This window comes from Alosa alosa, chromosome 15 (genome assembly GCF_017589495.1).
Source record: "Alosa alosa isolate M-15738 ecotype Scorff River chromosome 15, AALO_Geno_1.1, whole genome shotgun sequence".
NCBI classification, from domain to species: domain Eukaryota; kingdom Metazoa; phylum Chordata; class Actinopteri; order Clupeiformes; family Clupeidae; genus Alosa; species Alosa alosa.
Window position 1 is genome coordinate 6,799,578 of NC_063203.1, and position 27,210 is coordinate 6,826,787.

Consider the following 27,210-nt stretch of genomic DNA (forward strand, 5'->3'; position numbering starts at 1 on the left):
GGTTCGGCCCGAGCTCTCTCCTCATACAGTCCGGCCCTGGGTGGGTCAGTTGGCACCACTGATCAGTTCTGTCAGTGTTTCCATCTTGCAGACATTGCTCATTATGCTGTCACCCCCATTGGCAAAGCCAGGCGCAGCTTACATAACTGAGGCTGCTGCAGAGAAATGCTGCAAAGTTCCCCAGCCGGATGTACACACACTACGCTGAGCTCAGGAACAACTTTTCTGTTATGCGTTCATTTATTTGTTTAATGACAATAATATTATAAAAAATCATAGGCCTTCACTGATTTAAGCTAAGAATGTGATGTGCTGTCTGGGCATTAGTTACGATGCCTAATGTGATCATGCAAACCAATATGTTAGATGCCCCACAGTAGGCTATGCAACTTGATCCTCATATCCAACCAGGATGTCTCACACAAAGTCAGAGTACACTGTACACTGTGTCAAAGTATTCCAGTGAAATGTCAGCTTACATTCTATGGATAAATGTTTACATTTACGCCATGCTCTGTGTTTGTAATAACTAAAACATGTTACACTAAACATAAACACAGATGTTAGGCTACCAGACTTAGTGATTTCATGCACTACATCAATTATGTATTGGCAGTACTACAATAGAACCTGTTGTGGTACTGTCAATAGACCATCGGGTGGTTTCATTAAGCAGTAGTGAGTGTGTTGCACAACAAAGTTATCATCGGTAAAGTGGTTGTCTCTTTGACTGCGTCTGATGTATGGCGCTTTATCTCGACAGCCAACTCGCCCTGTGCGTTGTAATCCAGCGGGAGATGAAGAAAAAGCAACATCTGTTTTATCTGTTTAATCGCCACCTCTTGTGGCCCCTCTGCTCTAAGCGGCTTTGTAGTCTCCAATCAAACGCAGGAGTTCGCCCTGCGTTCCGGCTAATTGGGGTGGTAAGTTCAACTACTAATGATTAATTTTCATCGGGACTGGGACTGAGTTGAACTTGGGTCTTCCTGGGTGGGTGACTGATTCACGCAACTGATCTAGAGTTTGTAGATCGGCGTGACCTCAGTGGTTACACAGGTCATGACATTTTCCAAAGGCCATCTCATTCAACCAGAACACTTAACTGCCCCCAGCAGCAGCGTAATGAACACTGAGGGGAAAGGCTGGTTGTAATCTTGCTGCGGTTTATAAATAATTTCCCACCCGCTGTCAAGAATACGCCTTTGAGGTTTGATTACTTGGGGTGAGGAAGAGGGCTAGGGGACATAACGCAATAAACATTATAGTGAGACCGCGAACGCGGTGTGGCGGTGTCCATTTCCAGTGTTGTGAAATTTGTGAGAACATGCTCACAACGGCAGATGGGTTTTCAGAGAACGTGTATTTCGCCTGAAGATTCATTTCCTTGTTGATTTTCTCCGAGAGATTCCTTCCACCCTCTCGTGTCCAGCGCTGATGCCTTTTGCTTGTTGGACAGTCTCTGATTGCGTAATGCAGCCCAGGGATCGATCTCCTCCTTTCTGCCTCACGCGCATCCAAATTACTGCGCAAGATGCAATCAACTGTATCACGCGTTGTAACACGCGCGCTTAAGTGGCATGAGAGCTGACTGCGGTAAACCTGTCACGGGATTCCTTCCTCTGTTCTTCGGGCACCTGGGGCTCACGTGCACATACGAAAGAACCAATACTATCGGCATTAGTTGACCGTCTTGGCTCCACCGTTACCGGGAGATCCCAACGGTCTGCAACGCTCCATCTTAAGTTATTGAACAGACTTTCTCAACCCACACATCTGAATAGGGGGTGAACGGAAGTTTCTCCACTAAACTATTGTTGAGGTAAGGAATTATGTTAACCACATATAGCACAGAGATTGTAGCATTACAACTACTACTATTGCAATAGTTGTTTGTTTTTATGTTTTTTATGGGCATATGATTGATTTTTCAAAAACTAATAATTGGTTACACCTGTCCCATAAACATTTCCGGCACGGTTGTGATTGCTTAGCATACTTTTGACACGCGCTCACCAGTGAGCAACTGGGTTGGATGAAATGTTGGAGTTTATACAATCTCATTCAGTGAGTGTCATACACAGACCAAAGGTCATAGTGAAAGCCAGCATTGAAGTAGATAAAATGTTCTAGTTAGATTGTCATGGTGAGCAATGTACACAACTCGGGTCTGTCTCACTGTCCCTCCCTCCCTCTCTGTCTATGTCTGTCTCTGTGTATTTCCACTCTCTCTGCTGTCCTTGATAGAAACATCTGCAACAAAGGTTTGTGTGATGTGTATGTGTGTGTGTGTGTGTGTGTGTGTGTATGTGTGTATGTGTGTGTTTAATGGCCTTAGCTTGCTCTGGTATTGCATAAGACTGTAGTCTTCCCTCTGTGATATGGTATCAGTAAGGGAGTGGGTAGAGAGACGGATGCCTCCGATCAATACACTGGAGCGGAACCCAGCCGAGCCCCGGCTCCTTCCTCTGGCTGCAGCTGGTCCTGGTGCAGATGTAGCCCAGACCCACTCCAGAGGCAGCTGCTTTCACCTCGCCAAGCCGCTCTGAAAGATGGTGACGTCCATATGCTGCAGTGTTCCAGATGGCTGTTATTGGAATTGGAGCTTTTTAAGGGGTGAAATGAAGATAGGGTGGATGATGTAGAATAAGGCTTTTAAAAGAATGAATAAAGGAGCTGCTCAGCTCTACACAGCAGAAGAATAAATAGGCTAGATTTTGTTTGGATGTGGTGGAATAGCTGCTTAATATAACAGTAAAATAAGTGTGATATAACACTTTGATGATGAGAGACGTTGCCAAAGCTGTATGTGTGTACAGCTCTGTGTGGTGAAATAGTATTATATCCACCAGAGGACTAAGCCTGTATGCAAGCTGTGTGTGTGTGTGTGTGTGTGTGTGAGAGAGAGAGAGAGAGAGAGAGAGAGAGAGAGAGAGAAAGATGCACAATTTAAATGTTTCATGTTTAGCCTCAATTCTCAAATTATAAAGGCCTGTTGGATACTATTCTTGCTCCTTCACCCTATGTCGGTTATACAGCCTTTGTTACCATGTAAGAGAGTCTGCTTTTGTATTAGCGTATGCAGAACCAGGTGATGTAAACACCTTGAATAGCACTGCCAGATAGTTTGGTTACCTGATATTAGCTTTGCTTTCCAAAAGTAAGGTCTTAATAACTTCCGTTTTCTTTGATGCTCAGGTTTCAGGCTGTGAGCAGAGTTTATTGAGTTTGCTGAACAGTTTTGAAAGGGCTGGTCTCCCTGACCTCTGTTAATAGGCTGGTGAGGAATATGTGGGTCTGGACTAACCAATGCAGTTCATCTGAAAATCCAAACAAAACTGGTAGTGTTATATATATATATAACATAAGCAATAGATAAGGCCTTCGGCTTCATTACCACAGCAGAACAAGGCCACAGGGCTCTAAGGAGGTTTAGAACGTACTCTGAGTTACCTTAAAACACATAGGCCTACTTGGAGTACCTGCCCTGTTGTGTGTTTATGCATTTGTTGATGGACTTTTTTGCTTTGGAAAATATGGGTGGACTGCTGAGATGCAATATTAATGAGCTTTGTGAGTGGTGTGGTGACTGTAAACAATAAACTTTTTTCATCCCAATGCAGGTGTATGTCCTTGGTTGATACTGCAGCACAGGTTAGGTACATTATACAGTAGGAATATTATGTCTATTATGTCAAGGTTTTCTATAGAGGACACCTTAATTATTTCAAGGCTAGTTGACTACTCATTGATCGCATTGGTATCTTAAAGTTAAATGCTGTGTTTTGTTTTGTTTTTGTTTTCAGCTGATATAGGGCTAGTGTACCATTTCAGAGAAGACTGTATCCATAACTAAAACCAGCAAATGAGACCAAATATAAGGCCCCTAATATGGATTTAATCCAAGTAGCCCACCCAGGTTTTAAAATAGGGCAAAATACATCAGGTCTCATACTTCAGACTCAGAGCTATCAGGCGGTATTAATCACCTTGTGCAACTCTTGTCCTTGTCTGGACCACTGTGTTCTTTATAGATCAGTGGTCTGGACAATCGAAGTTATGCCACACGCTTATATTGTGTAGGCCTACACAGGGCAGGTTAAACCTCTTTTTAGACACCAGAGTAAATGTTTAGCCCTATTTTTCTTGTTAGAAATGACAAATCCCTCTGTAAAATTAGGCTACTGCGACTACCCAGTGTTGGAAACAATGAGGACTTGTTATGTTGTCTTGGCAGCACTCATAATTGGCTAGAAGCAGTACAGTGTCGGGTGTCTATTAGTAACAGCGAGAGGGCGAGCGACACAGAGAGGCAGAGAGGTGGTGTGTAGTCGCAACAGGTGGGAGTGGACAGCAATAATCGGAGCCTCTTTTTCGTTGTCTTACCTGCGCATGTTGCCCACAGCGCCTGAGTTCGCCGAGGTAGCATTCTAGTCGTTCACTCACTCCCAGAGCAGCGGCAGTATAGAGTTGAAATCGTCATCAAGACAAGGTGACAGCTCGAAACGGCCAGCTAACTCTTGGTAAGATAAGCGATTCGTTTTTAGTGATATTTTAATTTGTTAAATATTAGGATGTAGGCTATTGCCGAAAACCTTATATGGTTGTGCCCTTCTTCGCTTTTAACGACTGCGCAGGGAACTGAACGAACTGCACGAAGAGACTGGCACAGAGATTTCTTTTACATTGTAATTTTGGAATTAACAGAAAGGCTCATGGTAGTAAATTACATGTGGTGCAGCAGTAGTAAGAGCAAATAGTGAATTTCTCCTAGCTGGATGTTTGGCATTGTCCACGGCCAAGTGTTTCAATGCGACAGCAGTTCTTTTGCTACTTGCCGCTTATTATGAGACTTACAGAATTCCTTGGTAACAAAGACGTTTCTGTTTTTGTTTAACATTTGAATAGTTCCTGACAGTCATACATTATTTAAATCTATGTAGTCCACAAGTAAAATAGTTTTTGCTGATTTGTTTAGCTTTGCTTGTGTAGCCTGCATATATTGTAGTGGGTTTTAAGTAGGCTACACTACTGAGATTGAGCAGGTCAGTCAATTTATATGTATGTTTGATTAATGTGTCTTTGAAATTTAATTAAGAAGAAGCATTCCTCCTTATCTATTTGAATTGATTTATCTTTTCTGCAGACTGTTTGTCTTACTTTGCCTCAGTAATGAAGAGAGCTACGCAGTGATAAATGGGATGTTGAAGTGTGCCAGCGTTCGTGTTAGAGAGAGAAACAGAGAAAGAGAGAAGGAGGCTTTTGCCCGAGGAACATGATGTTGCTGTAATGCAGCATTGCACTGTTTAAGGGGAAAGAGAATCGTGGCAATGTAATTGTCTCTTCCCTGTCCAACTGTAAACCGATCCGTGGTCCTGTGTCCTGTCTTCAGCCTTCTCTCTGTTATGTTCACTCTCTCTGTAGCTGTTTTTCACAGTATGAATGGGGGAGACTGAAGTTGATGACAGAGCTCAGGGCTAGGTAGTGCGGATGGATGACAAAATTCTTCCTGAGCGACCCCACCTCCCCTTGCTGGGCTGGTGTAGTGTGCCTGCTGGTGAGATATGCTGGTATGGGGTGATGCAGGGAGAGAAAGAATGAACAACAGTAAGCGCTGCCACCACAGTGATCTATTGTCTGCATACTTTTGTTTATTTATTTCTCTCTGGACAAGCGTACTCCTCTCACCCCCCTGGCTGGAGCTCTGCTACGCAAGGGTTGGTTGTGGCTCCAGTGGTCTGTGTGTTGTCGGATGTTCTTTGGGTGTGTTAGTGATTTGCACAAGAAACAGGTCAGAGTTGAGCCCAGAGAGTTTACTTAAGGAGAACAATGCTTACTACTGAAACCATAATCTCAATGCATAAATGACCAAGAGAGAGAAAGAGCAAGGCCACATTAGTTTGATTGTTATGGAATGGCAGACATTTTAAATACTATTTTATTATATATTATATGTTCCAGTTGCTAAAATACAGTGTAGGGCATGTTTGTGTTAGACTGGCTTTAACCTGTGTAATTTGTCTGTAATGCCATCAGCACATGCCAGATGGCAAAAGTCTTCCCCCAACATCTCTCACTGTCTTTTTGTTGTTTTATTGTAGAGCGTTTACAGGTTTATTAGTCAAATGGCTGTGCACACAGTCAACCTCATGGAACCACTTTCATTTACTATCTGAGGGGAGGACAGAGCAAGTGTCACACATCCTACCTAACCATGGAGCGCAGGCTAGTTCTTTTTGGTCCCTTACCTCACATCCTGTTAAACCTATTTCCGAAATGCCTATCTCTAGCATGTTGATGACAGCACTCCTTGATTCAATTATGCAGGCATCCTTGTTATCCTGGTTTTCCATGATGTGGCATTTGTGGCCTATTCTTCACATTGAAAAGTTAATCTAGTGAATGTAATTATTTTTGTGCAGTGGAGTGACCAGAAGTGAGCTGCATACTGTACCTGTCTCAGCTTGGCAATGATGAAGCCTCCTGTGCTCCCATCTAGGCCATTCTCCATAATGGAAAGACGTATCATTACCTAATAAGTGATCTAGACCAGCCGACCTTAATGCTGGGCGAAACCTCAAGGCGCTTTGTAATTCCTCTAATGTGGCCTAGAAAATGAACACAACAATAATAGCTTAGGCTCCGAAATGCACGATTTGAGGCTGTCATGTTTACAGAGTAAGACTGCAAAATGGGTCATTTGTGTTGTGGGTCATTTCTGAATTGTTGCAGATCCAATCATTTTTTAAATGTCTAGACTAAGTTCATCAATATTTCTAAATAAAGTTGCATATGTACTTTGAAGTTTCTTTCTCTATTCGTCACGCCTTAATAGCTAAAGCTGATTGTAACTCAATCAAATTGAGGATTTGATTATTTATGACTAATCATGCAATGTTGATGTTGCAACTTTTAACCAAGTTTTAGCTCCCCTGTCTTTAGCCCAGGGGCCTGATTAGAATGCCATGTAAAATCAATAGCTTTTAGAATCAGGATCCAATATTTCTGATCGACTTTGACACATTGGCCAGCATGGGCATGGACAGACAAGTGATTTACCTCTTGGATAAGGATGGTGGTGGGAGAGCCTAAAGGAGTGAGCCCTGCATACAAATCACCTGCCTCCCAGCAATCCATTAGGACCGACCTGGACCCCTCCCTTCCCATGGACAATTGTTGCTATGACAACAACAAATCAGAGAGGGGACATTTTGTGGAGGTGTTCTCGTTAAGACTCCCCATCACTCAGACTTATTAAGTGGAGGAAAAGAGACTCGGGGAAGTTTCAGTGCTGTCGCTCAGAGCTCAGAACCAAAACTAGAGGGGGCGTTTTAATATGTGTTTCGCTTATAGAGCAGAGAATGCTGTCCAAGCTTGCCCACTCTTTGTTGCCTGCAAAGGGGTAAACACTGTCATCATACAAACTCGCTCCTGCTCCATCTGTTCTTATGGTCACTCAAGAGACTCCATGTGCCTCAGTTGTATCTGAAAGTAATTGGATCTTTTCTGACATCTCTGATGACGTATACCTGAGATCTGCCTAGCGCCGATCTAAATCATATCTATCTATATGTTGACTACACGTCAAGGCATCGTCTCCATGTCCTTAGATGTGCTTCCCATGGCCTGGCCCTCAGGGGCCCCTGTGCTGGGCCAGGAAAAAGAGGAGCCTATTTTTACTGTAATCCCCTAAGGGGTTTAGCGTTGGTCGGGCGGCAGGCTCCACTGGACCTCTGATCTCCCTGCACTGCGCCACTTTGCCCACAGCCTGGCTGGAACCACTTCCTGATGGATTTAGACTTGCAGGCTTTGGGCTGACCCCCCATGACACCCCACTCCACTGGTCAAACTGGGTGCCTGACCTGGGTGTATGGAGGGATCTAAGGCTTGTCGTAGTAATTAATTCATATTTATATAAGTGATCTTCAACTTATAACACTCTAATGAAGAGCGAGTTCTCTATTTTTAGAGAAAAGAGGAACAAATTACCATGAAGTTCTGCATGGGCAGCTTAATAAGAGCCAACTAACCAGTGTTCATTACTGCCTGTATATTCTCCAGTAGGATGATGCTGAAATGGCTCTCCCATGGTTTCCCTTCACAATGCCTAGTGCCCAGTATTTACAGAATGCCCTTGAGATGCTCTTCAGCTCTGCCTGTATTTCTGAGTTTTCCTCTAAAAGCCCTCTATAATCTGTCTGCGTGTCCACCACCAGAAAACTGCTATTTGATTATCTCATGCTTGTCTGTCTGGGCATGAGTCATTTTCCTCTAGTTGTTATTGTGCTTGTTTTGGCACATGGGCTCATTCCACTCGCCGCTCTCTTTTCAGGGGGCGAGCGTGTCGTCTCGTTGCCGTGGCAGCTCACTGCGTTCGTGTTTTGCCAGCTCTGCCCCGTGCGTGTCTCCGGCTCCATCAGACATATGTTTCTGGGTGATATCACCTTACCCGTCTCCCCCAATCTCCCCTTTAATCCCCCCCCCCACCCACCGTCTGCTCCAGTCCCAGCAGATTGCTAATGAATAAGTCAGCCGAAGCCCCTTTGTGATGCTCCATGACTCTCCACACTCCCTCCTCTGCGTGTCCTTCACCATGGAAAGTCGCAGCCCCCAGAACCTCCACAGATGGGGCCAGATGCTATGGGTGACTCATCAGATTTCCACAGGGCTTACCTGAACCTGAACCTGAACCTGAACCTGTCACTGTCGCTACCATCACCTGACAGGAAGCTTTTCAAAAGGGGCAGCTTGTTTTTCCGAATAGGGGTAAACAGAACGAGCTACAGTAAGCGACTGGAATGTTAAGGAATTGGCACAAACAGGCAGTAGGAAGGCATGTCCACACCTCGGCTGTAAATTCCTCAGAAATATTATCCAGTCATGTTTAACTACAGTAAATGCTTAATGCTGGTTGGTACTAACATGGCATGATTCAGTGGCTTTGCTTTCAGGTTAACTGATGACCATTTTTACAACAACCACTTTGACCAGTGCTTTTGATCTCCTTCCTTGTACAACTACATTTCATTAGAAGTCTGGGACCAGAGTTCCCCTCAAAGCCAGTCTGCCATTTCTAAGGAAATGTGCTTTCGTGCAAAGATCTGTTTTATAGTTTTATTGGGCTTGCTCATACTGTAGCTGCTCGTAAAACATAGACTACGTGACAGTTTGACACACAAGACATCACCATCTTGACTCATTGACTCATATCTGGTCAGTCTGCAAGATTTTTAAATTTATCTCAGCCAGCAACCCCCATTGCCTCATCTGAATCAGAGAGGGATTGCTATGATACTTTTTCAAACTGTTAATTGTAAACTTTTATGTAAAGCGACCAGGATTCATGTTAATGTTTGTAGAATACATTCAGAATGTCTTTGCAAGGAAAAGCCACTTGTGTTGGCTGTGGCTATCTGCTGACCATAATAGAAAACACTGCCGCTCGCTTCCCCTTATGCTGACAATGCGGGTCAGTGTCCTTGCGATGAGAGTCTGGGTCCCTTATGACTCCAGGACAGTGTTGTGACCTCTGAGAAGGGTCACTGTGGTCCCCAAACACACAGAATGTGACGTCAGGGGATAAATACGTTTCATAGAATACACTACCAGTATACTGTTTATCATACCGCTTTTGAGGAGTCTTTTCAAGTATGTTTTTGTTATGTTATAAGCAGTACCTACACAGTTGTGGGTAGTGAGTAGTGTCCACTCCAGGTAGATGCCTGCTGTTTTGTGTCAGGTAGAGATACTCTGGGTTGTCTGGGAGTCCTCTGTAGCTGTTAATGCCTATTGATGTCTGAGGTGTCCGAGGCATCAGGTGGAGGTCCTTCATGAGAAGACCAGCTGTGTCCATCCCGCCCCTCTCATCTCTGGGTGCCTGAGCAACATGGCCAGGGGAACACAGACAGACTCTGGGCTGGAAATGGCAGATACCTTAGACCAGTGGTTCTCAACTTTTTTCAGTGATGTACCCCCTGTGAAATATTTTTTTAAGTACCCCCTAACCAGCGCAAAGCATTTTTAGTTGAGAAAAAAAGACTTAAAACAGAGCACTGTGCCATCAGTGTCTAATTTATTAAACTTTGGAACTGATAAACACATGCTCATACACATACAACTTATATTTCCCTGAAATATTTATTAAATAATTGTTTTTTAAGTATTTTTGCATGGATTCTAAGATGTTTTTAGGGCATTTTCACTACCTTTATTCATAAGGATTTATTCTGGTCATTGTAAGTGCCACACACCATATTATATATTGTTTTATTTGCCGGCAGAGTCTAGATCTGCCATAATTTCATGTATTAGTACTAGCATTGATTTTATTTTGATTTTTAAAGAATTAAAATAAAAGTGTATTATACAAATTCTTATATTTTGACATAACTCACCACAGCAAGCTCATAGCTCTACATGCATTTCATGTGTGTGTAGGGCAGACTGTCCTGAATCTGGCAATATCATTGCCATGGTGGAAGGATTCTCTGGGGCTAAGCAATTTACAGACATATGTGGTGTGCGCCTTATAGAAATAAATGCCATTTTTTTGTTTAGTGATTAAAAATGACCTTTCCGCGCTCAATATCTGTAACACGAACTGATCTGATCTGACCTGACTTGACCCGAGTTTACGTGTTAGCGTTCTGCACTCATGGTTCTCTACAACTTTTTACTGCATTGCCATGAACAAAGTAAAGGCAAAAAAGGTGTTTATTTGTCGAACAAATTGGGATTCAATGTGAGCCTTGAATTGGATGCCATGCAGGCATGGGCGGATTATGAACTTTTGGGCCCCTGGGCCCAGATGTATTAAGGGCCCCCCACTTATTGTCATATATGTGGGAGGGGGGGTTTGTGGGTCCTCCCCCAGAGATTTTTTAATTTGTTTGATGTGATTTCCTAGCCTGGCTAGCGCCACCACGTCTCAATGAGACGTGGTCTGGGAACCAAACGTTAATTTTCTCGTATTTGAAAAAAATGCCCAGATCCGTTTATTGGATGCCACGGATGTCTATCAAATGCGTCTGTGCATAGCTCATCATCGTCTTGCTTTCCCCCCTGTTCTGTGATTGGTTCCCTATCTCAGGCGAAAATTTGATCCATGGTCTCCAGGCTGCCTTAGCAGCGTGAATCAAATCGCGCGCAAGGCAGCATGGGAACACCCAGGCTAGTGATTTCCTGTATTCTGGTGCATTTTGGGGATGGCCAATACTAAATTCAATCAGATTCATAGCCTACATCCTGATTTGTTGATATTGAGGAAATGATTCCCTGCAAAGGCTTGAGCTTTAGGGCCCCCTGACCCCTTGGGCCCCTGGGCCTGGGCCCGGTAGGCCTGTGCAGTAATCCATCCCTGCCTGCAGGAATTTGCTCAATCTCAAAAACGGATTATGAACATTCTTTGCCATAAAGAAACACACAATAGCGTTGGATTATAAACATGCTTTGCCACAAAACAGACAAATACGTGAGGTAAATCGAGCTATATGAAGTTATTATTTTGCTGTCACTTCGTCTGTTTTATAACCCAGAAGGATGTACTTGGTATCAAATGATAGCTCTGTGTCTCCTCTTTCATCTGACATGCGTGGCATATCTATCGATAAATGAGTGTAATGGGTGTGCAGTTGGTTTTTGTACATGACGTTATTATTTTGCAGTCACTTCGTCTGTTTTCATAAGCCAGAAGGATCGACATACTTGGTACCAATGGAAACCTTTGTCATCTGTGTTAAGGAGGTTTACTGAGCTATTGACTTTATCTACATGGTACTATTTGTTTTATGGAAATAAGGTGGCAGTGTGTGTTGCTAGGGATGATGCTAGTTGCTTTGGATGTAGTTGCTTTGGAGTTGCTTTGGATGTGATATGGCCATGTGGGATTGTTATCTGACAGGAGGTTGCATTAAAAGTCTCACACATTTCAAAAATCAAATTTCACTTTGACAGGTGACTGGTCACTGCACTGATCGTGACAACTTAGTCAGGAGGTTGCATTAAAAGTCTCACACATTTCAAAAATCAAATTTCACTTTGACAGGTGACTGGTCACTGCACTGATCGTGACAACTTAGTCAGGCAGCTTGAACTCAGAGGGACTGTGATGATTATGTCAGACAGAAAGATGCTGAGGAAGTGATCTGTCTCACCTTTCTCCTCCACAGTTCCGTTTCGCTCATCTCAACGCCTCTCTCTCTCTCTCTCTCTCTCTCTCTCTCTCTCTCTCTCTCCATTTCCCTCCCCACAGAAGGCCCCTGGGAGCTGAGTGAAGTCTTCCTCCTCTCCGTCCACCTCCTCTTCCTCACCTGGCTTCCTCCCCTCGGCCGGGAGGCCTGCTGCCATGCGGCTGTGTGTATGACCCACTGGGCCCGCGCCCGTGACTCTGTCCAAATTGAAGCTGGGGAAGCTAAAGGTGGTGCGGCGGCAGCTGCTGCAGCGCTATGAACACCAACCCTTCGTCTCCTGCCTGGCCGGCCTCTACGGCTGCCAATGGAGGCGCTACCAGCGGGCACGAGCCCAGCCTGGGGAGTGCTGCTGCAGCAGGGTCAGTTCCCCCCTCCCTCCATCTCTCTCCATCTCTCTCTCTCTCTCTCTATCTCTATTTCTCTGTCTCTCTTTCTCCTTCTCTCTCTCTATCTGTTTCTCTTATTTTCTCTCTTTCCCTCTATCTTTCTCTCGCCGTCTACCTAATGTATCTACTTATCTATCTCTCTATTTCTTCGTATCTGTTTTTCTTCCTGCTCTCTCATTTCTTCCTGTTCCTCCCACTAAGTCTCACTGTCTTTTTTTGCTCCCTAAACACGTACTGTATAGACATTGGCAATGAATTCTTAATAATCCAATGCACCCCAATTCCCTTATTCCCTTACATGTACATGGACACAAGCGCACACAAACACGTGCACCTGTTTATATTGATTAGATGCTGACACACACACACACACACACACACACACACACACACACACACACACACACACACACGTCAGTATGCACGTGAGCTGACCCTGCTCTTGTTGCAAACTGCTTGCCAGGGCCTTTGTAGTGGGATTGTGCTGATTTGGATTTCACATCTCTTTGATGACTCAGTGCAAAGCTGTGAGCGAGAGAGCTCACTAGAAAAGGAAGCCCCAGCCCAATGGCTGTATTCAGAATCATATTATTATTATTTTTAGCCACAGTACCAGCAACAGTGTTCATCACACTGTCCTCACTGAGAGAGAGGAAGCCCAGTGGCAGCATTAGTCATGCTGTTTTTTGCTCCGCTCTCTCTCGCTCTCTCTCTCTCTCTCTCTCTCTCTCTCTCTCTCTCTCTCTCAGTGTGATGAGAGGATGACACATGCTATTGATGAAGGTCAGGATTCTGACGTTATTCCCCGACTATCACAGCTTCTTCTCCGCCTTTCGATGAATTATGGAGCATCTTGTCTTTGTTGTGGTCTCTAAGCAGCAGATGTGAGCTGGGTGCTAATGTTATCATTGCATTTCTCTCTCTCTAGTTGGAGTGTGGCAGCTTCGGCATGCTCATTGTGACGTTCTTCCTGTCCTTGGTTTTCCTGTACTTCTGGAGTGAGGCTCAGAATGACTATGATGATTTTGATTGGTGGGTTTTAACACTCAAGTTTTCTGAAGATCACAGTAATTACAGTGTGATATACAGTGTAATACTCTACTCAGATACTTCTTCATCCTTTGTGTGTGTGTGTGTGTGTTTGTGCGTGTGTGTGTGTGTGTGTGTGTGTGTACAGGATGAATACAATTACATTCAACTTACCTTTGTCTGTCTGTCTGTGTGTGTGTGTGTGTGTGCAGGTTTAACTTTGGGAACCTGGGCTTCTGGTTCCCCTGGTCAGTTGTGCTGCTGGTGGTGGCTGCAGCCCTCTTCACCTACATCGCCATCCTGCTGGTGAGAACACAAACATAAAACATAAAACAGTCCACAGTCAAAGCCTGTATTCATGCAGTCATTTCATGGTGGTTTATGGCAAATGGGATATTTGATATGTTGGAATTTATCATATGATCTTTCTTTTGCCTGCTAATGGCCTTGGTGTACAAAATAAATGGGGATTAAATAGTTCTAGTCCAGTGTCTCTGAAGCCCACATGATGAAACAAAGGGAAAATAAGGATTCTCCATCTTGCCTTTGCTTGTAAATATTGCAACATGGGCTATGAGCCATACATGATATATAGTGTAGAGGCACTGAGGAAAGTTATCATTAATTCATTCCTTTGAGTGTGTGCCTAGAGGGTTCTGTGGTGTGAGTGAGGGGGACTGATCCGTGGGCTTGTGTTTATGTGCAGCTCCTGGCAGTGTGCCTGCTCTCCGAGGGACAGAGGCTCTACCTGCACTGGAGCCACAAGGTAATGCACACACACACACACACACACACACACACACACACACACACACACCTCACACTTCACACCAAAACACACACAGAGGCCCTGAGTTACTGAAGTTTACTGCCACGAACTTGATGGCACCCACAAATTGTACACTAGCAGAATATATCTCAAAGATGTAACCTTCAGCAGTCGCTGTGTGGAGGCAAACTTCGATATCCTGTGGTTGGCACCTGTAGTGAATCAGGGCCTGATTAAGTATTCTCCTGGTTCCTGAGCTGCCCGATGAATTCACTTAAGGCTGGGTCCCTGCCCTCTACTTTAGGCAATTACCCGAGGCAGGGACCTCTCACTGGTGCTCTGTGGTGGTCAGTGGTGCGGTGAGCTGACCAGCATCTCTCTACTTTGTGTTTGTGTGCTTGTGCATGGGACAGATTGGCATCCTGGTGACCCTCACCTTCTCCATCAGCGCCACGGCAGTGCTGTCTGACCTGTGGAGCCGGCAGTGGAGGACGCTCCTGCTCTCTCTGCAGGTGAGCGATGACACACACACACACACACACACACACACACACACACACACACACACACACACACACACACACACACCACACACACACACACAACATAGCCACACACACATACACAACACACACACACCACATAGCCACACACACACTCACACTGCATTCACGACCATGAACACGACCGAGGATCCAGACCGTGTGAATAAAAATAGATATTTATAGGTATTTAACACCAGCCTCCTCACCTCTGCGTAGGTGACGGCCCCTTTCCTCCATCTGGGTGGGGTGTCTCTCATGACGCTGCTGTCGTGGCCGGTGGCCCTGCACTTCTTCCGCATGAATAAAAGAGGTGAGTGTTTCATTATATTATGAGGGAGTGTTTTTATATTATTCATATCGTCGGGTGCAACCTCGTGCAAGCGGCAGGCCTTGGAATAGCTCCGTGTCCTTATTTCACCGAGGCTTTCCCTGAAAAGACTCATCGGAGACGCAATGCTCGTTTGGTATTCTGTGTTTAAAATAGGGCTAGCATGAGACCAGCAGTTGAGCTTTTGTCAGGGTGGATGCAGGAGAAGCATGGTCACAGGGGACTGCTCTTGTGAAGAGCCATTATGCAGTAATGAAAGGCAGCTGTGTGGAAGTCAGGGCTCATCCTTCACCACACATCCCTCTCTCTCTCACCCGTTCCACCTCTCTCGCTCTACCTTTCTCTCTTTCTCTCACTGTCTACTCTCCTTTCCTAAAGGCACCAGTATTTACTGGTATTTTTGTAACATACTTTTTTAGTCACCACATTGACACTCAATGTAAATACACCAGAAGTACCATTTCAGTATCATTTACATGTATATATTACGCTATACACTTTTAATTATGATCTTTTAATATCAGCTGCCTCCTTGTCACATCCTTGTCACATCTGGTAGCTTTCTCGTCATAGTTTTTGTTGTTCGTCCTGCTCTTCTCTCACTTCTATTTCACGGTCTCTGTCACTCCTCTCATCCATTCTCTGGTTGTCATGGCTACGGCCTTGTGTTGGGCGGTGGTGACGTTGGGCGTTAAGTGGCTGAGTCATGTCTGAGACTGAGAGAGAGCTCTTAATGCAGGGAGAGAGAGAGAGAGAGAGAGAGAGAGAGAGAGAGAGAGAGAGAGGGAAAAGAGAGAGTGAGGGTGAGAAAACAAGTCATGGGGTTAACCTCCGCCTTCCATCACCAGCTGTGGCTGACGACTGTCTCCGTTCAGACATTAATTCTATTGTCTGTCACTATTACGTCCACAGCTCACCCAGATTTACACACACACACACACACACACACACACACACACGCATATACACCCGCACGCACATGTATACTCACTGTGGATACCCATATCCAGAGCAAATGACTTCCTTCACTGATGATAGGGTCTCATAATGATGTTATTTTCTGATTTGAAACAGACACCTGTGTTACATGTAGGTGAAGCACGCAGTACAATATTTCATAATCCAGTCTGTTCACCCTTGTTGCCTCAGTGTTCTGTTTAGATAATGAAACCAAGGGAAACTACCACACATTTTTAATCAACGTCATAATACAATAAACAAAATACTATCCATTTTTATGAATGTCAGATAACTAGCTGCAACTCTAGTGGATATGCTATATTGGTTGTGGGTTTAAAAAATGCAGCCAGACCTTGATCTCACACAGAGATTTATTTCATTATTTTATTTTTCTGACAAGTCCATCTGGAAAGAGTCCTTCTTTGACTTTCTCTCGATCAAAGAGTCAATTTTGTGTGTTTGTGTGTGTGTGTGTGTGTGTGTGTGTGTGTGTGTGTGTGTGTGTGTGTGTGTGTGTGGTGTGTCTGTTTTCAGTGCGGCAGGTAGCTATCCTGGGGCTTTATCTGGCAGTCCTGTTTGCCTTATACCTGGTGCCCCTGGGCATGCACTCTCCCTGCATTAAAGAGGAGGGCACCCTGGGCCCAGCACCAGCTCTCATCGGACACAGAGGAGCTCCCATGGTAGGCCAGCACAGCACAACAACAACGCTTAACATGTAAACACAGCTAATTAGTCAACAAAACAGTGTATCATACAGCAAGAAACAGTAGGCTCAATGTATTAAATTATTTTGCATTCATAGGAAGTACCAGAGCTTACATATTTGCAATCAGTTGTGCCATAACAGTCCTAATATTTTCACTCACTTATACATATCTGTACATGCCCAATTATTAGTTTTTTTGGACATTTTTAATTAGGAATCTGTCAATAGTAATAACAGTAGTTTGGTGTGCTTGCTATTGAGTTCCGTTGTGTTGCTGACTGCTATCATATTGGTGTGTTTGAAACCAGCTTGCACCAGAAAACACGCAGCTGTCCTTTGAGAAGGCAGTGGAGGCGGGGGGAGATGGCCTGGAGACTGACGTCACCATCAGGTATCAGCTTCCTCTATGACTAGACTAGAATAGCACAGTTAGCCACACCTATCAGAACACCCTGCGTCAGTTATACTATAGCCTGTGGCCAGTCAATTATATCACATTTGATGGTGTCATTTGTATGCATAACACTCAGTCATAATGGTGTTATGTGTGACATGAATTGATGATTCAATAGCTAACTGACGCAGCGCCTGTCCTGAAAAATAGCATGTGGGTAATTTCATGATCAGGGTAAATGCTTGACATTTTAACCCAAGGAACAATACAAATATTAAACAAATATTTAACCTTATACTGATGGCAAAAAAAACAACATTTTTGTCAAGTGTTTACACCAGCAGCCCTGGACGAATGCATCTAAAATTGGTCTGTGACCAGTTTTGTCCATGTCCAAACATTTTTATCCTTCAACAAAAGCATAAGGAATGATACTTCAAAATGGTTTAATTTTTAGGCCTTGTGAAACAAAACAGTTACCCTGTGAAAGTGCTCACTACACTATTGCTACCCCGTGGGTGAACACATGCATCACTAACATCCACACACGCATCACTACAGTAACAGGCAGTTATGTCAAAATGACTGAGCTCTGGGAGGTGAATTTGAGTGATCCTCCCTAAAGCCACGTGCAGCATAGTCCAGTGCAGGACCCAGCTGGTCCTCCGCTGTGTCATTGGTGGTGGACGGTCTGCGTCAGGCTTGCCACTCCTGCCTCTCCGTGCTGCGTGTGACCCCCATTCATCCATCACTCACTGGAGCTGGGCCCAGGTCAAGGCCTCAGCGACGGACTGTTGGCTGATATTTATAGACATCAGACATTAGCCATGCGCAGTTGGTCTATCTGCTGCACCACGCCACCAACAGCCCCGTTAAGCTTCTCCCGCTGAAAGATGAGTTTGGCTAACTGGATTAACGTGCTCTTAAGCATGTTTAATGACACCAGCACACACATAGTGTAGGCCGTCCTGTTCCTCTACACGGTGGTGTTCAGGTAAAGGTAGTAACATAGCTATACTTGGACATGGTGGTGCGTAGGTAAAGGTAGCATGACTTGACAGAAGCAAATGAGCTGTCCGTACCCTTTGTCACCTTTCTGTCTCAAGCCTGTCTGAGCTCTTTCAGACAAACACACTAAGTGAGAGTTTTGTTATTTTGTCTGTGTTCGTTTTCACTTGTCATTGCCTTTACTGATCTACATTTCTACAGTATATTCATTTAAGTTGTAATAAGTATTTTGATGGTCAAGAAATAGCCTTAACATGATAATGGATAATTGAAGGCCTAAATGGTGGGTCTTGTTAGTTTTTATATCAATAGCTCCTTGTCTCTAACATCTGCTCATTTCCTCTCCAGCTATGATGGCGTGCCTTTCCTCATGCATGACCGGACCCTGCGGCGGACCACCAACGTCCGTGAGGTCTTCCCCAACCGCACAGACATGCCGGCAGACATGTTCACCTGGGCGGAACTGGAGATGCTGGATGCTGGTTCCTGGTTCCTACAGGTGAAGGAACCTTATGATCTGATAGTATAAACACTGACATCAGTATAGCATTGTTTACTTGATTCATTGCTATAGATGAACAGTATAGTGCAGGTCATGACTACCCTTGTTTGTAGTGAGGCTTTTTTTGGCATTTTTCATAGAATTTCATGCTTACTATATTTTTTGAAGCTGTGATTCCTGTGTGTTGGTCATTTTGATTCATTCTAGAAACTTTCCTTCATGCTTAGCATTGAAAATGTGTTTTGTTGAAGGCTGTTACCACTACCTCAGAATGCCTTAACATACATAACTAATTAATGCTGGAATTCATTGTAAAACCTTTGGAGGAAATCAATAGGGATTAAGAGATTTAGCCTTGAATTAGTCTCACTCTGGAGTTACCAGGCGACGAGATTGCATGACTGCAGGCAATGAGTCTGCATTAGTCAACCAGTATTTTCCTCTGGGCATGCATTCCAATATACACAGCAAAACATGGCGTGTGTTTGGGATGACATATAGTCGCTGGCTCCCTCCTGTGTGACTGATGAGTCAGGCTGGGTAATGCCCGGTTCTCATTCGTCTCGTCTGTCCGTTCCTTTCGTCGCAGCGGGACCCATTTGGTACCGCCTGGTCCCTGAGCCTGGAGGAGCAGGAGCTGACGCAGAACCAGACGGTCCCCTCGCTGATAGAGTTCCTGAACCTGGCGGCGCGCCACGGGAGCCTGGTGATCTTCGACCTGCACAGGCCACCGAGGGGCCATCCGTACCGGGACACGTGGATCACACGCACCCTGGAGGTTCTGCACAATGAGTCCTACATCAACTCCAGCCAGGTACGCACACGATCAGCCCCTCAATACCAGTCATTACTCCAGCCAGGTACACACACGATCAACCCCTCCATACCACAGTCATTACGCCCCCTCTCAAAAGCTCTGTAAATCAGTTGTCGTCATCATGCTGTTAAATTTTAGGACCACTTAAGGCTACACACTTATATTATGCAGCAAAGCTAAAGTGCTGCTTATTCTAGGCTAGCTGAAGGTAGGTGATGTAATCCGTTAAAGTGGTGAGTTTACTACATCCAGTAAAGTTGTTATTGTGTTTCTCCTGTCCTGTCCCTGTGTAAATGTCCTGCTGTAAAGGCGTGTGCTTGCTGTGCTCGTGCAGGTGCTGTGGCTGCCGTCGGAGCAGCGGGTGCTGGTGCAGGAGCTGGACCCCGAGCTGCAGCAGACCTCGGGCAGCCGCGGCTCCATCGAGGAGCTGCAGCGGGACCACATCGTCCGGCTCAACCTCCACTACAGCTCCATGTCTCAGGAGCAGATCAGGTAATTCTCCCTGCTGGGCTTTTTATCTGTGTTCATTGGCAGTCTTCAAATCGCTCCATATGACTTCAGAAAAATATGAAGATATTTTTCAAAAGTATTTTTAGTAACAAGTCACACGTAAACAGACATACTGTAACATAAGTCACAAGTAACAAGTCACAAGTAAATTTATCTGCCAGTGGATTAAGAAAATTAACCTTAATTTAAGATGAGATTTAAGATTTAAGACAAATTGTCTCAGTCGGTCTCGGTGGAAAGCTGTCTCCACAAACAAATCTCTCCTGCACTTAGCACCCCTCTCCCAGTATCAAAGATGCAGAAGATAAACACAGTTGAACCCAACAATACGCTTCCTCCCTCCCTCCCTCCTTCCCCGGAGGGTTGCATAAGACTCACCTCACATGGCTGTGCTCAGTGTGAAAGTGCAGAATGTCCAAACTTCAGCCATCACGCTGCCAGGAAATGAAAGAGACAACACTTTATAACAGTGCTGAATGGGAGAATGATTGAGGGGGTAAAGAGTAAAGACACCATAGATGAGTGAGAGTGCTGTAAAGGAAATTAAGCACAGTGAGAGTGAATGGAGCGGGGGGCAGGAGGGAAAGAGTTTTTCACAAAGGCAGAGTGGAACGATGACGGGCACTCGCATTCTGCTCAGTTGCGCAACGCCAATTACCGTAGCGGTTCACAGTCGCAATAATCCATCAGGAACAATTAAGGGGGAGCCAGGCCCACTCAAAAAAGCACGTGGACATGTAACGCGCAATCACGTCTCCCTTGTTTTCTGGAACATTCCACAGGCCAAAACGAAATGTTCTCCCCTTGCAGGGGAGTGCAGCTGCTCCGGTTCTGTGCCCTTTGTCTCGGATCCAGATATTTGTTCCATGCATAGAATATCAAGGCCAGTGGGGTCCTGTTTGAATTGATTCATCAATAGCTTTGTCGGTATGGAAATGTGTCCTTGCAACAGTGTGGCAGTGAATCGTTCATAGGAGGACACAATGACTCAGCTAACGGCCTTGCCCATTTATAGCATGATTGCAGAGCCTTTGTTTGACATTGGAACCATCTCAATTGTGAGGCTGAATGTGTTCCAGTTAAGAGGGTCCATGAAAGGAATGTTTTCCCTTTTTATTACCTCAGCGGAGCCAACATTCTTAGAACAATCTCCGTCTCCCTTACTTTCATGTGAGAGCAAACACAGCCTTGTTGTTGCCTGGGTCCTCGGACAAGAGGAAAATAGGGCCTGCCGCACTCCAGAGCAGCAGATGGCTATTAGTTTTGATCATGGACAGAAAAGATTCAGGGAAGGTGTCTTTTTTTCTCACCAAAAGTGTATGTGTGTCTATCTCTTTCCAGTAAGTACGCGACGGTGAACATCTCCACCAACCTGTATGTGGTCAGTCAGCCGTGGCTCTACTCCCTGGCCTGGTGCGCTGGCGTCCACTCGGTCACCACCAACGCCATGCACATACTGAAGAACCTGCAGCGGCCACTCTTCCTCATGGTGAGTGGGGAACTGGAACCTATTGTAACTAACCTTAACAAGCTGTTGTTAAATGAGAATGTGGGAATTGAAATGTTTTAAATCACAATATTCTTATCTTCTCAGACTCCAGAGCAGTACAGCCTGATGTGGATGTTAACGGATGCTGTGTCTGTTGTCTTCATCGTTCTGGTCTTTGCTTTCCATTGGTGAGTTGGTGTCATATTGTACTACAGTCACACATGGACTTACTCAGAGTAAGAGCTTATATCTTATCTTAGCATTCACTCTACATTGACATTTTGACATTTTGTGATAACTTAAGTGCAGGGCCCTCCATAAATAAATCCTTGGATGTTTCCTTGTTTGTTCAGTACAAGATTGAAATGTTGGATGCCTTGAGACCTGAGCAGGGTGCAGTTTGAGTCTGGAGGCCCCTCTGGGGAGTGTCCTTAAGAGCAGGGGGAACAAAAGCACAGTGTTTCACTTCTGCGACTTCTCCTCTTTCAGGTGGCGAGAGAGATGTTTGCCTTTCTGGTCAGGCAGCAGGCAGGTACACGAGAATGGACCCTACAGCAAATTCCGGACAGGTAAGACCATCTCCTTTACAACTCTTCTTTTCCCACTGCCCCACCCACTCCCTCCAACACATAGACTTCCGTTTGCTAATCATCTATCTCCTAATCGACCTCATTGTTGCAGTAAGCACCATAACCCCATTCATTAAATCCATATCCATTCTTCCGTGATGCATGCCTGCCTATTCCATGCATGTCAGTAAGAGTCGTGTGTCGTGTGTGTGTATACCTCAGATCAGTCGGATGTCCTGGGGATTCGCTGGAACCCCATCTTGTCCGAGCGGACGGCCCCCGTGCTGGTCTCCCTGCCCATGGACCCCACCCTGTCCCTGCATACCCCCTCCGTGCCCAGGCATGGCTACCCTGTGCTTGTGTGACCCCTCTCATCCCCACCTCACTCACCCTCATCACGGCCCCTCCGTCACACTCCTTCACCCACTCACCTCTGTTGAGCCCGTGTGTGTGTGTGTGTTTGAGCCGCTCTGTAACCTCTTCCTCCCCCCCTCTGTCCAGCGGAACTGAGCGACGTGTGGTCCGTGTCCAGCATGAGCGTGCGTGGCGAGGCCCACATCCTGCCCAACACGCCCAATCTGCCCACCATCCCCGAGGAGCCCCTCGTCTGAGAGAGGGGGAGAGAGAGCAGGGGGAGAACGAGAGAGAAAGAGAAAGAGGGGGAAGCTTGATGGTGAGAGGAGAGGAGCAATCATTTACTGTGCTCTTTCTCTCTCTCTTGATCTCTGCTGTTCCTCTAACTCTGCATCCTCTCAAAGAATGGACTTTGTGTGCGGAACTCCTTGTGTACAAATATCGATGCATTTGAGATGAGACTGAGGAGAAGCTGGAGAGATCCATGTCTGTACACTTGGCCTGGCCAATGACAAGAGACTGATGCTGAAAGCCTGAATGAACTCTCTGAGAGAAATAAATGATCTTTGGTATCATCTCTATGTAAAGAGCAGGTTAATCTAGTGAATCTGTCACAGTGCCCCCAGTGGACAGATCTGGTATCATGCTGCGATAGAGTTCTGTGATATACAGGATGTCTGTGAGAGAGAAAACAGGAGGAATGTAGTGGACTCAGTCTTAAAGCAAAAATATATATTTTTCCTAAATGTATAAAACATCAGCAAATATGTATGCCAGTTATATTTTACATGTGGCTGAATGAATAGAAACATTACTGTTTCAGTGGAGACCAGGTTTTACAAGAAAAGGATTTTATCAGTGATGACTTTATGACTCATTTATTGTGAATGTACTTTATCAAGTGCTGCCATTTCAAGCATGCAAGCTAATGCAAGTGCAACATCCAGAGGCTTCTGCTGCTTTGATTGTATTCTATCTGTCACCTGAGAGCATTTACGGTGGCCAAAACTCAAAGGGTATGGACACTTTTTATGTTTTGGCCTTTTGGTGAGAGAACTGCAGTACAAGTGCCATAAAGAGAAATGCTGAGGAAAAACCTGAGCCCCACATGAGATGAAAGAACTCATGTTGGGTGTGCTTTCTAGAATGTTCCGAATTGCTCTGCAACGTTTCCTGGTACAATCTGTAGAATGGAACACAAGAGTGCTGCACCAAGGCTCTTCAGTGGAGGTCTGTTAGGGTCCAAATCACAACATACATGTCCCAAACTCAACATTGCTCTCAGTGTTCTTCAAGCCAGCAATGCTTCAGCAACAATCTACCAGACTGATGAAGCAGTGAATTATTAATGAACAGGACAATCAGGACAATATCTGATGGAAAGGAACTTAGAATGGCCACATAACAGGACTACAGAAAATAAGGCATTACAATGTTTAGATGGTCCCACCTTGACTGTCACTGAAATCGAGGTGATACCCACAATTGGGTCTCACTTGCAATTTTGTGTTTGTTTCTCTGTGATGTCTGCAGTACTATGAAGTGTACCTGCAGAGAGAAGCATTTTTTCTCTGGTCTTTGACAAAGTGACTGCTCTGTTGTTCACCAAGAGAGGAAACAATAACCAAGGGGTGTGTGTATACATGTGTATGTGTGTGTGGGAGAGAGAAAGAGAGAGAGAATGTGTGTGTAGTTCAGATTCCAGCCGAGTGCTTGTGAAGCAACAGGAATATCTCCTCTGCACCTGAGGCACTTTCTCATGTAAGCTGCTAAATACACAAAATGAATTTGATACATTGTGTTGTAAGTGTCATTACTGTATGCCCTGATCCATACTGCCATCTTCTCCAGCAAACCTAAAGATTCTGTAGCATTGTTGACAGTACAAAATGTATTGGCCATACTGATTTTATTTATTTAATCTGTCTTTATGTTGTTTTACTGTACTGTTTTATGACTATAAATGTTCTGTAAATGTTTCAAAAAAGACTTTCTCTAAAGCAATACTTCTGAGTTTGAATTATTTACTTTAACATTCACTATCTCCGGAGTAGTTTAACAACAGATTTCTGTTGCCCTTCAGAGTCAAATGATTTTCACTCAACAAGATAACAGTCACAGTTTATTGAAAAGGTTGCCATCACATGATGCCTCAGATGATAACAAGGAGATGTCTCATTAAATCCAAAACCTTTGACATTGATCAACACATAATAACAGAGCTATACTGACGTGCTTTGTATCTGTAACTCATAACCAGCAGGGAGCAAATTTGGACAATAACACCAGTTTGTGCTGTGAGCTTGATCTTGAGTTCAAGTTCCTGTTTGGCCTCTGCTTTTTTGTTTTAGTGTTTATAATAACCCAGTGCAATGCAAGTTTACAACCAGGGATTGATACTATCTTACAAATTGAACAACAACTCTACAGCATCTTACATTGTGCCTTCTAAAATAGTAGATGCAGCATAGTGTAACACAAGCAGGATTTTCATATTCTTAACCCTTTATGAAAATAAGTTATAATGGTACTACAATATACATATGTTGTAATTATTTTCACAGAATGTAACAGTGTCCTAACAGTACAGTTGGTCTACAAGGTACTGGCACATAAAGGCCATTGGTGAAAGATTCAGCTACCATAGTACATAATACATGAACACTTCCTTAGAAGATAAAAGCTACCATGCAAGAAAATACCACACTCAGAAAATAACAAAGAGTAACAGCAGTTCATCCTCCATTATGTGCTGTTGTGGTTCTCTAAATACACTGTGAAGCCTCACTGTCCTGGTCTGTTGCCCTCCGAGGAGTGAATGGCTGTCATTTAGAAATAGATGCCATTTTAAATAAGGCCATAAGGAGGTCTGATAAAAGGCGCCTCCAAATCCTCCAGACCCAGAAAAAGAACAAAACACACACAGCACTGGCGCTGTGAAAACACATGCACATCTAACTTGTCAAATCGGACTGAATGAGACTTGCATTTCTACATTCATTAAAAAACAAGATCACATTGGACAAATTGGTAAAAATGTACTTTAAGGCCGTCAACAGAACAATAGAAGAATACTTTAGGTCTACACTTTTCAAACTCATTTGATCACACACCTGTAAACCCAGGTCATGATTCAGTACACTGACAAATAAAAACAATATATTACAACTTTATACAGGGAATCTAATCAGTTACTTTCAGTAGCTAACAACAAAGTGACAAAAAACTTTTTTCCAAACCTATTTTAATACAAGTAGCTCTTCTAGCGCCTCACTCAGAAAGTTAATGACAAGAACACTAAAGCCGTATGTGCTGCAGTGGGCACATTTCATGTACTTCAACTGAACTGTCAGGCGAATGTGTCCGTGTCAAAATGAGGCAGAGTTGAACGTGTAACATTTGAGCTTAGGGAGACAGCTAGAGGATCCAAGGTGGGCAGGAGGCTGGGGGAGTGAGGGTGGGGAGGGGGGTGGTGCGGGTGGGGGGCCAGCAGACGAGGCACCCACCCCCGAAACGGGACGTGGCGAGGGGACTGCTGCTGCCACTGGCGGAGGCTCAGAGGTAGTCGTCCTCGCTGGAGGGGGAGGATGAGGCATCGTCGTCATCGGGCGTCAGGGTGTCCTGGGAGAGGGAGGAGCCGGCGGTGGAGGGGTTGCGGCTCATCCTCCACACGTGGGAGGGGAAGGCGTGACCCCAGCTGCAGGGATGGCCCATGGGCCGCAGCAGACGCAGCAGCTCAGCAGCCTCCTGCCAGTATGACGTTCACTTGCTCTGGCCCCTCGAGCTGCGCTGCTTACTCATGGTGGTCAGCATCTGGCTGATGTAGGAGGTCAGCAGGTCGTCCATCTTATAGCCCTGTGAAATCAGATAAGACAGATGTGATTGGATGTATACACACACACACACTCACACATACACACTGTCTCCCTTATACACACACAACACACACAGGGAGGGAGACATGCTCGCAAGCACACATACACAAACAAACAAACACATACAGTCGCGTTACAAAGTTTACACACCCATGCTAAAGTTGACTAAAAAGAGGAATAAAAAATCATCTGGGGGTACTTTCCATAAGATCATCTCTCAATGCAAATCAAACCAGCTATTAGGCTAACTGAAATAAAACCATGTCAATCTCTAGGTATGGTGAAGGGTATGTGATGATGTAGGGCTATTTTAATTCCAAGGCCAAGGAAACTTTATCAGGATGCATAGTATCCTTGATCCATGAAATAACTGGCCTTTAAAAATAAAAATCTGTCCGCCTCTATAGGAATTTAACATAGGGGTGTGTATACTTATGCCCCCTGTATTTTAAGGAGGAACATTTATTTATTTACGATACATTATTCATTCACAAAGAAAATTGGTGTCCTTAAAGGTTGGATTTTTCCATATCATTTTAATTAAGGCATTAAGATCAATTTCCAAAAGATGATTTTTTATTCCTCTTTTTAGTCAACTTTAGCATGGGTGTGTAAACTTTGTACCGTGACTGTACTTGTACACAAACAGAACCACACTGAGACACACACATGTACACACACATATGCACATACACACACCCAAGCCTCTTTAGTAGTCCATGTGTAGGCTAGGATTTATACTGATGAACTGCTGCTGTGCTTATGCTTACTGATGGATTAGATT

General features: G+C 44.6%; 2 protein-coding genes across 5 annotated transcripts in view; one reads left to right on the plus strand and one right to left on the minus strand.

Moving 5' to 3' along the window:
* The first annotated feature begins 1,099 nt into the window (after positions 1–1,099).
* Positions 1,100–24,555, plus strand: gdpd4a (glycerophosphodiester phosphodiesterase domain containing 4a). 4 transcript variants are annotated; one of them, XM_048264990.1, is made up of 16 exons: positions 1,100–1,819; positions 12,248–12,544; positions 13,500–13,603; positions 13,813–13,906; positions 14,307–14,366; positions 14,783–14,881; positions 15,131–15,224; positions 16,737–16,882; positions 17,217–17,299; positions 18,659–18,809; positions 19,402–19,626; positions 19,964–20,121; positions 21,481–21,628; positions 21,734–21,816; positions 22,118–22,197; positions 22,420–22,823. In XM_048264990.1, the coding sequence occupies exons 3-16, from the start codon at positions 13,521–13,523 to the stop codon at positions 22,560–22,562; spliced, it is 1,647 nt and encodes a 548-aa protein (XP_048120947.1). In that variant the 5' UTR covers positions 1,100–1,819; positions 12,248–12,544; positions 13,500–13,520; the 3' UTR covers positions 22,563–22,823. The 4 variants fall into 4 exon arrangements, with proteins under 4 accessions (XP_048120947.1, XP_048120946.1, XP_048120949.1 ...); XM_048264989.1 differs by lacking the exon at positions 1,100–1,819 and adding an exon at positions 4,279–4,520; XM_048264992.1 differs by lacking the exon at positions 1,100–1,819 and adding an exon at positions 4,280–4,520 and having other exon boundaries at positions 22,699–24,555.
* A 105-nt stretch (positions 24,556–24,660) lies between these two features.
* myo7aa (myosin VIIAa) overlaps positions 24,661–27,210 on the minus strand; it is a 40,114-nt gene continuing 37,564 nt past the window's right edge. The window contains 1 exon segment of the mRNA XM_048264913.1: positions 24,661–26,406. Within this exon segment, the coding sequence (XP_048120870.1) occupies positions 26,314–26,406 (93 nt within the window). The 3' untranslated portion in view covers positions 24,661–26,313.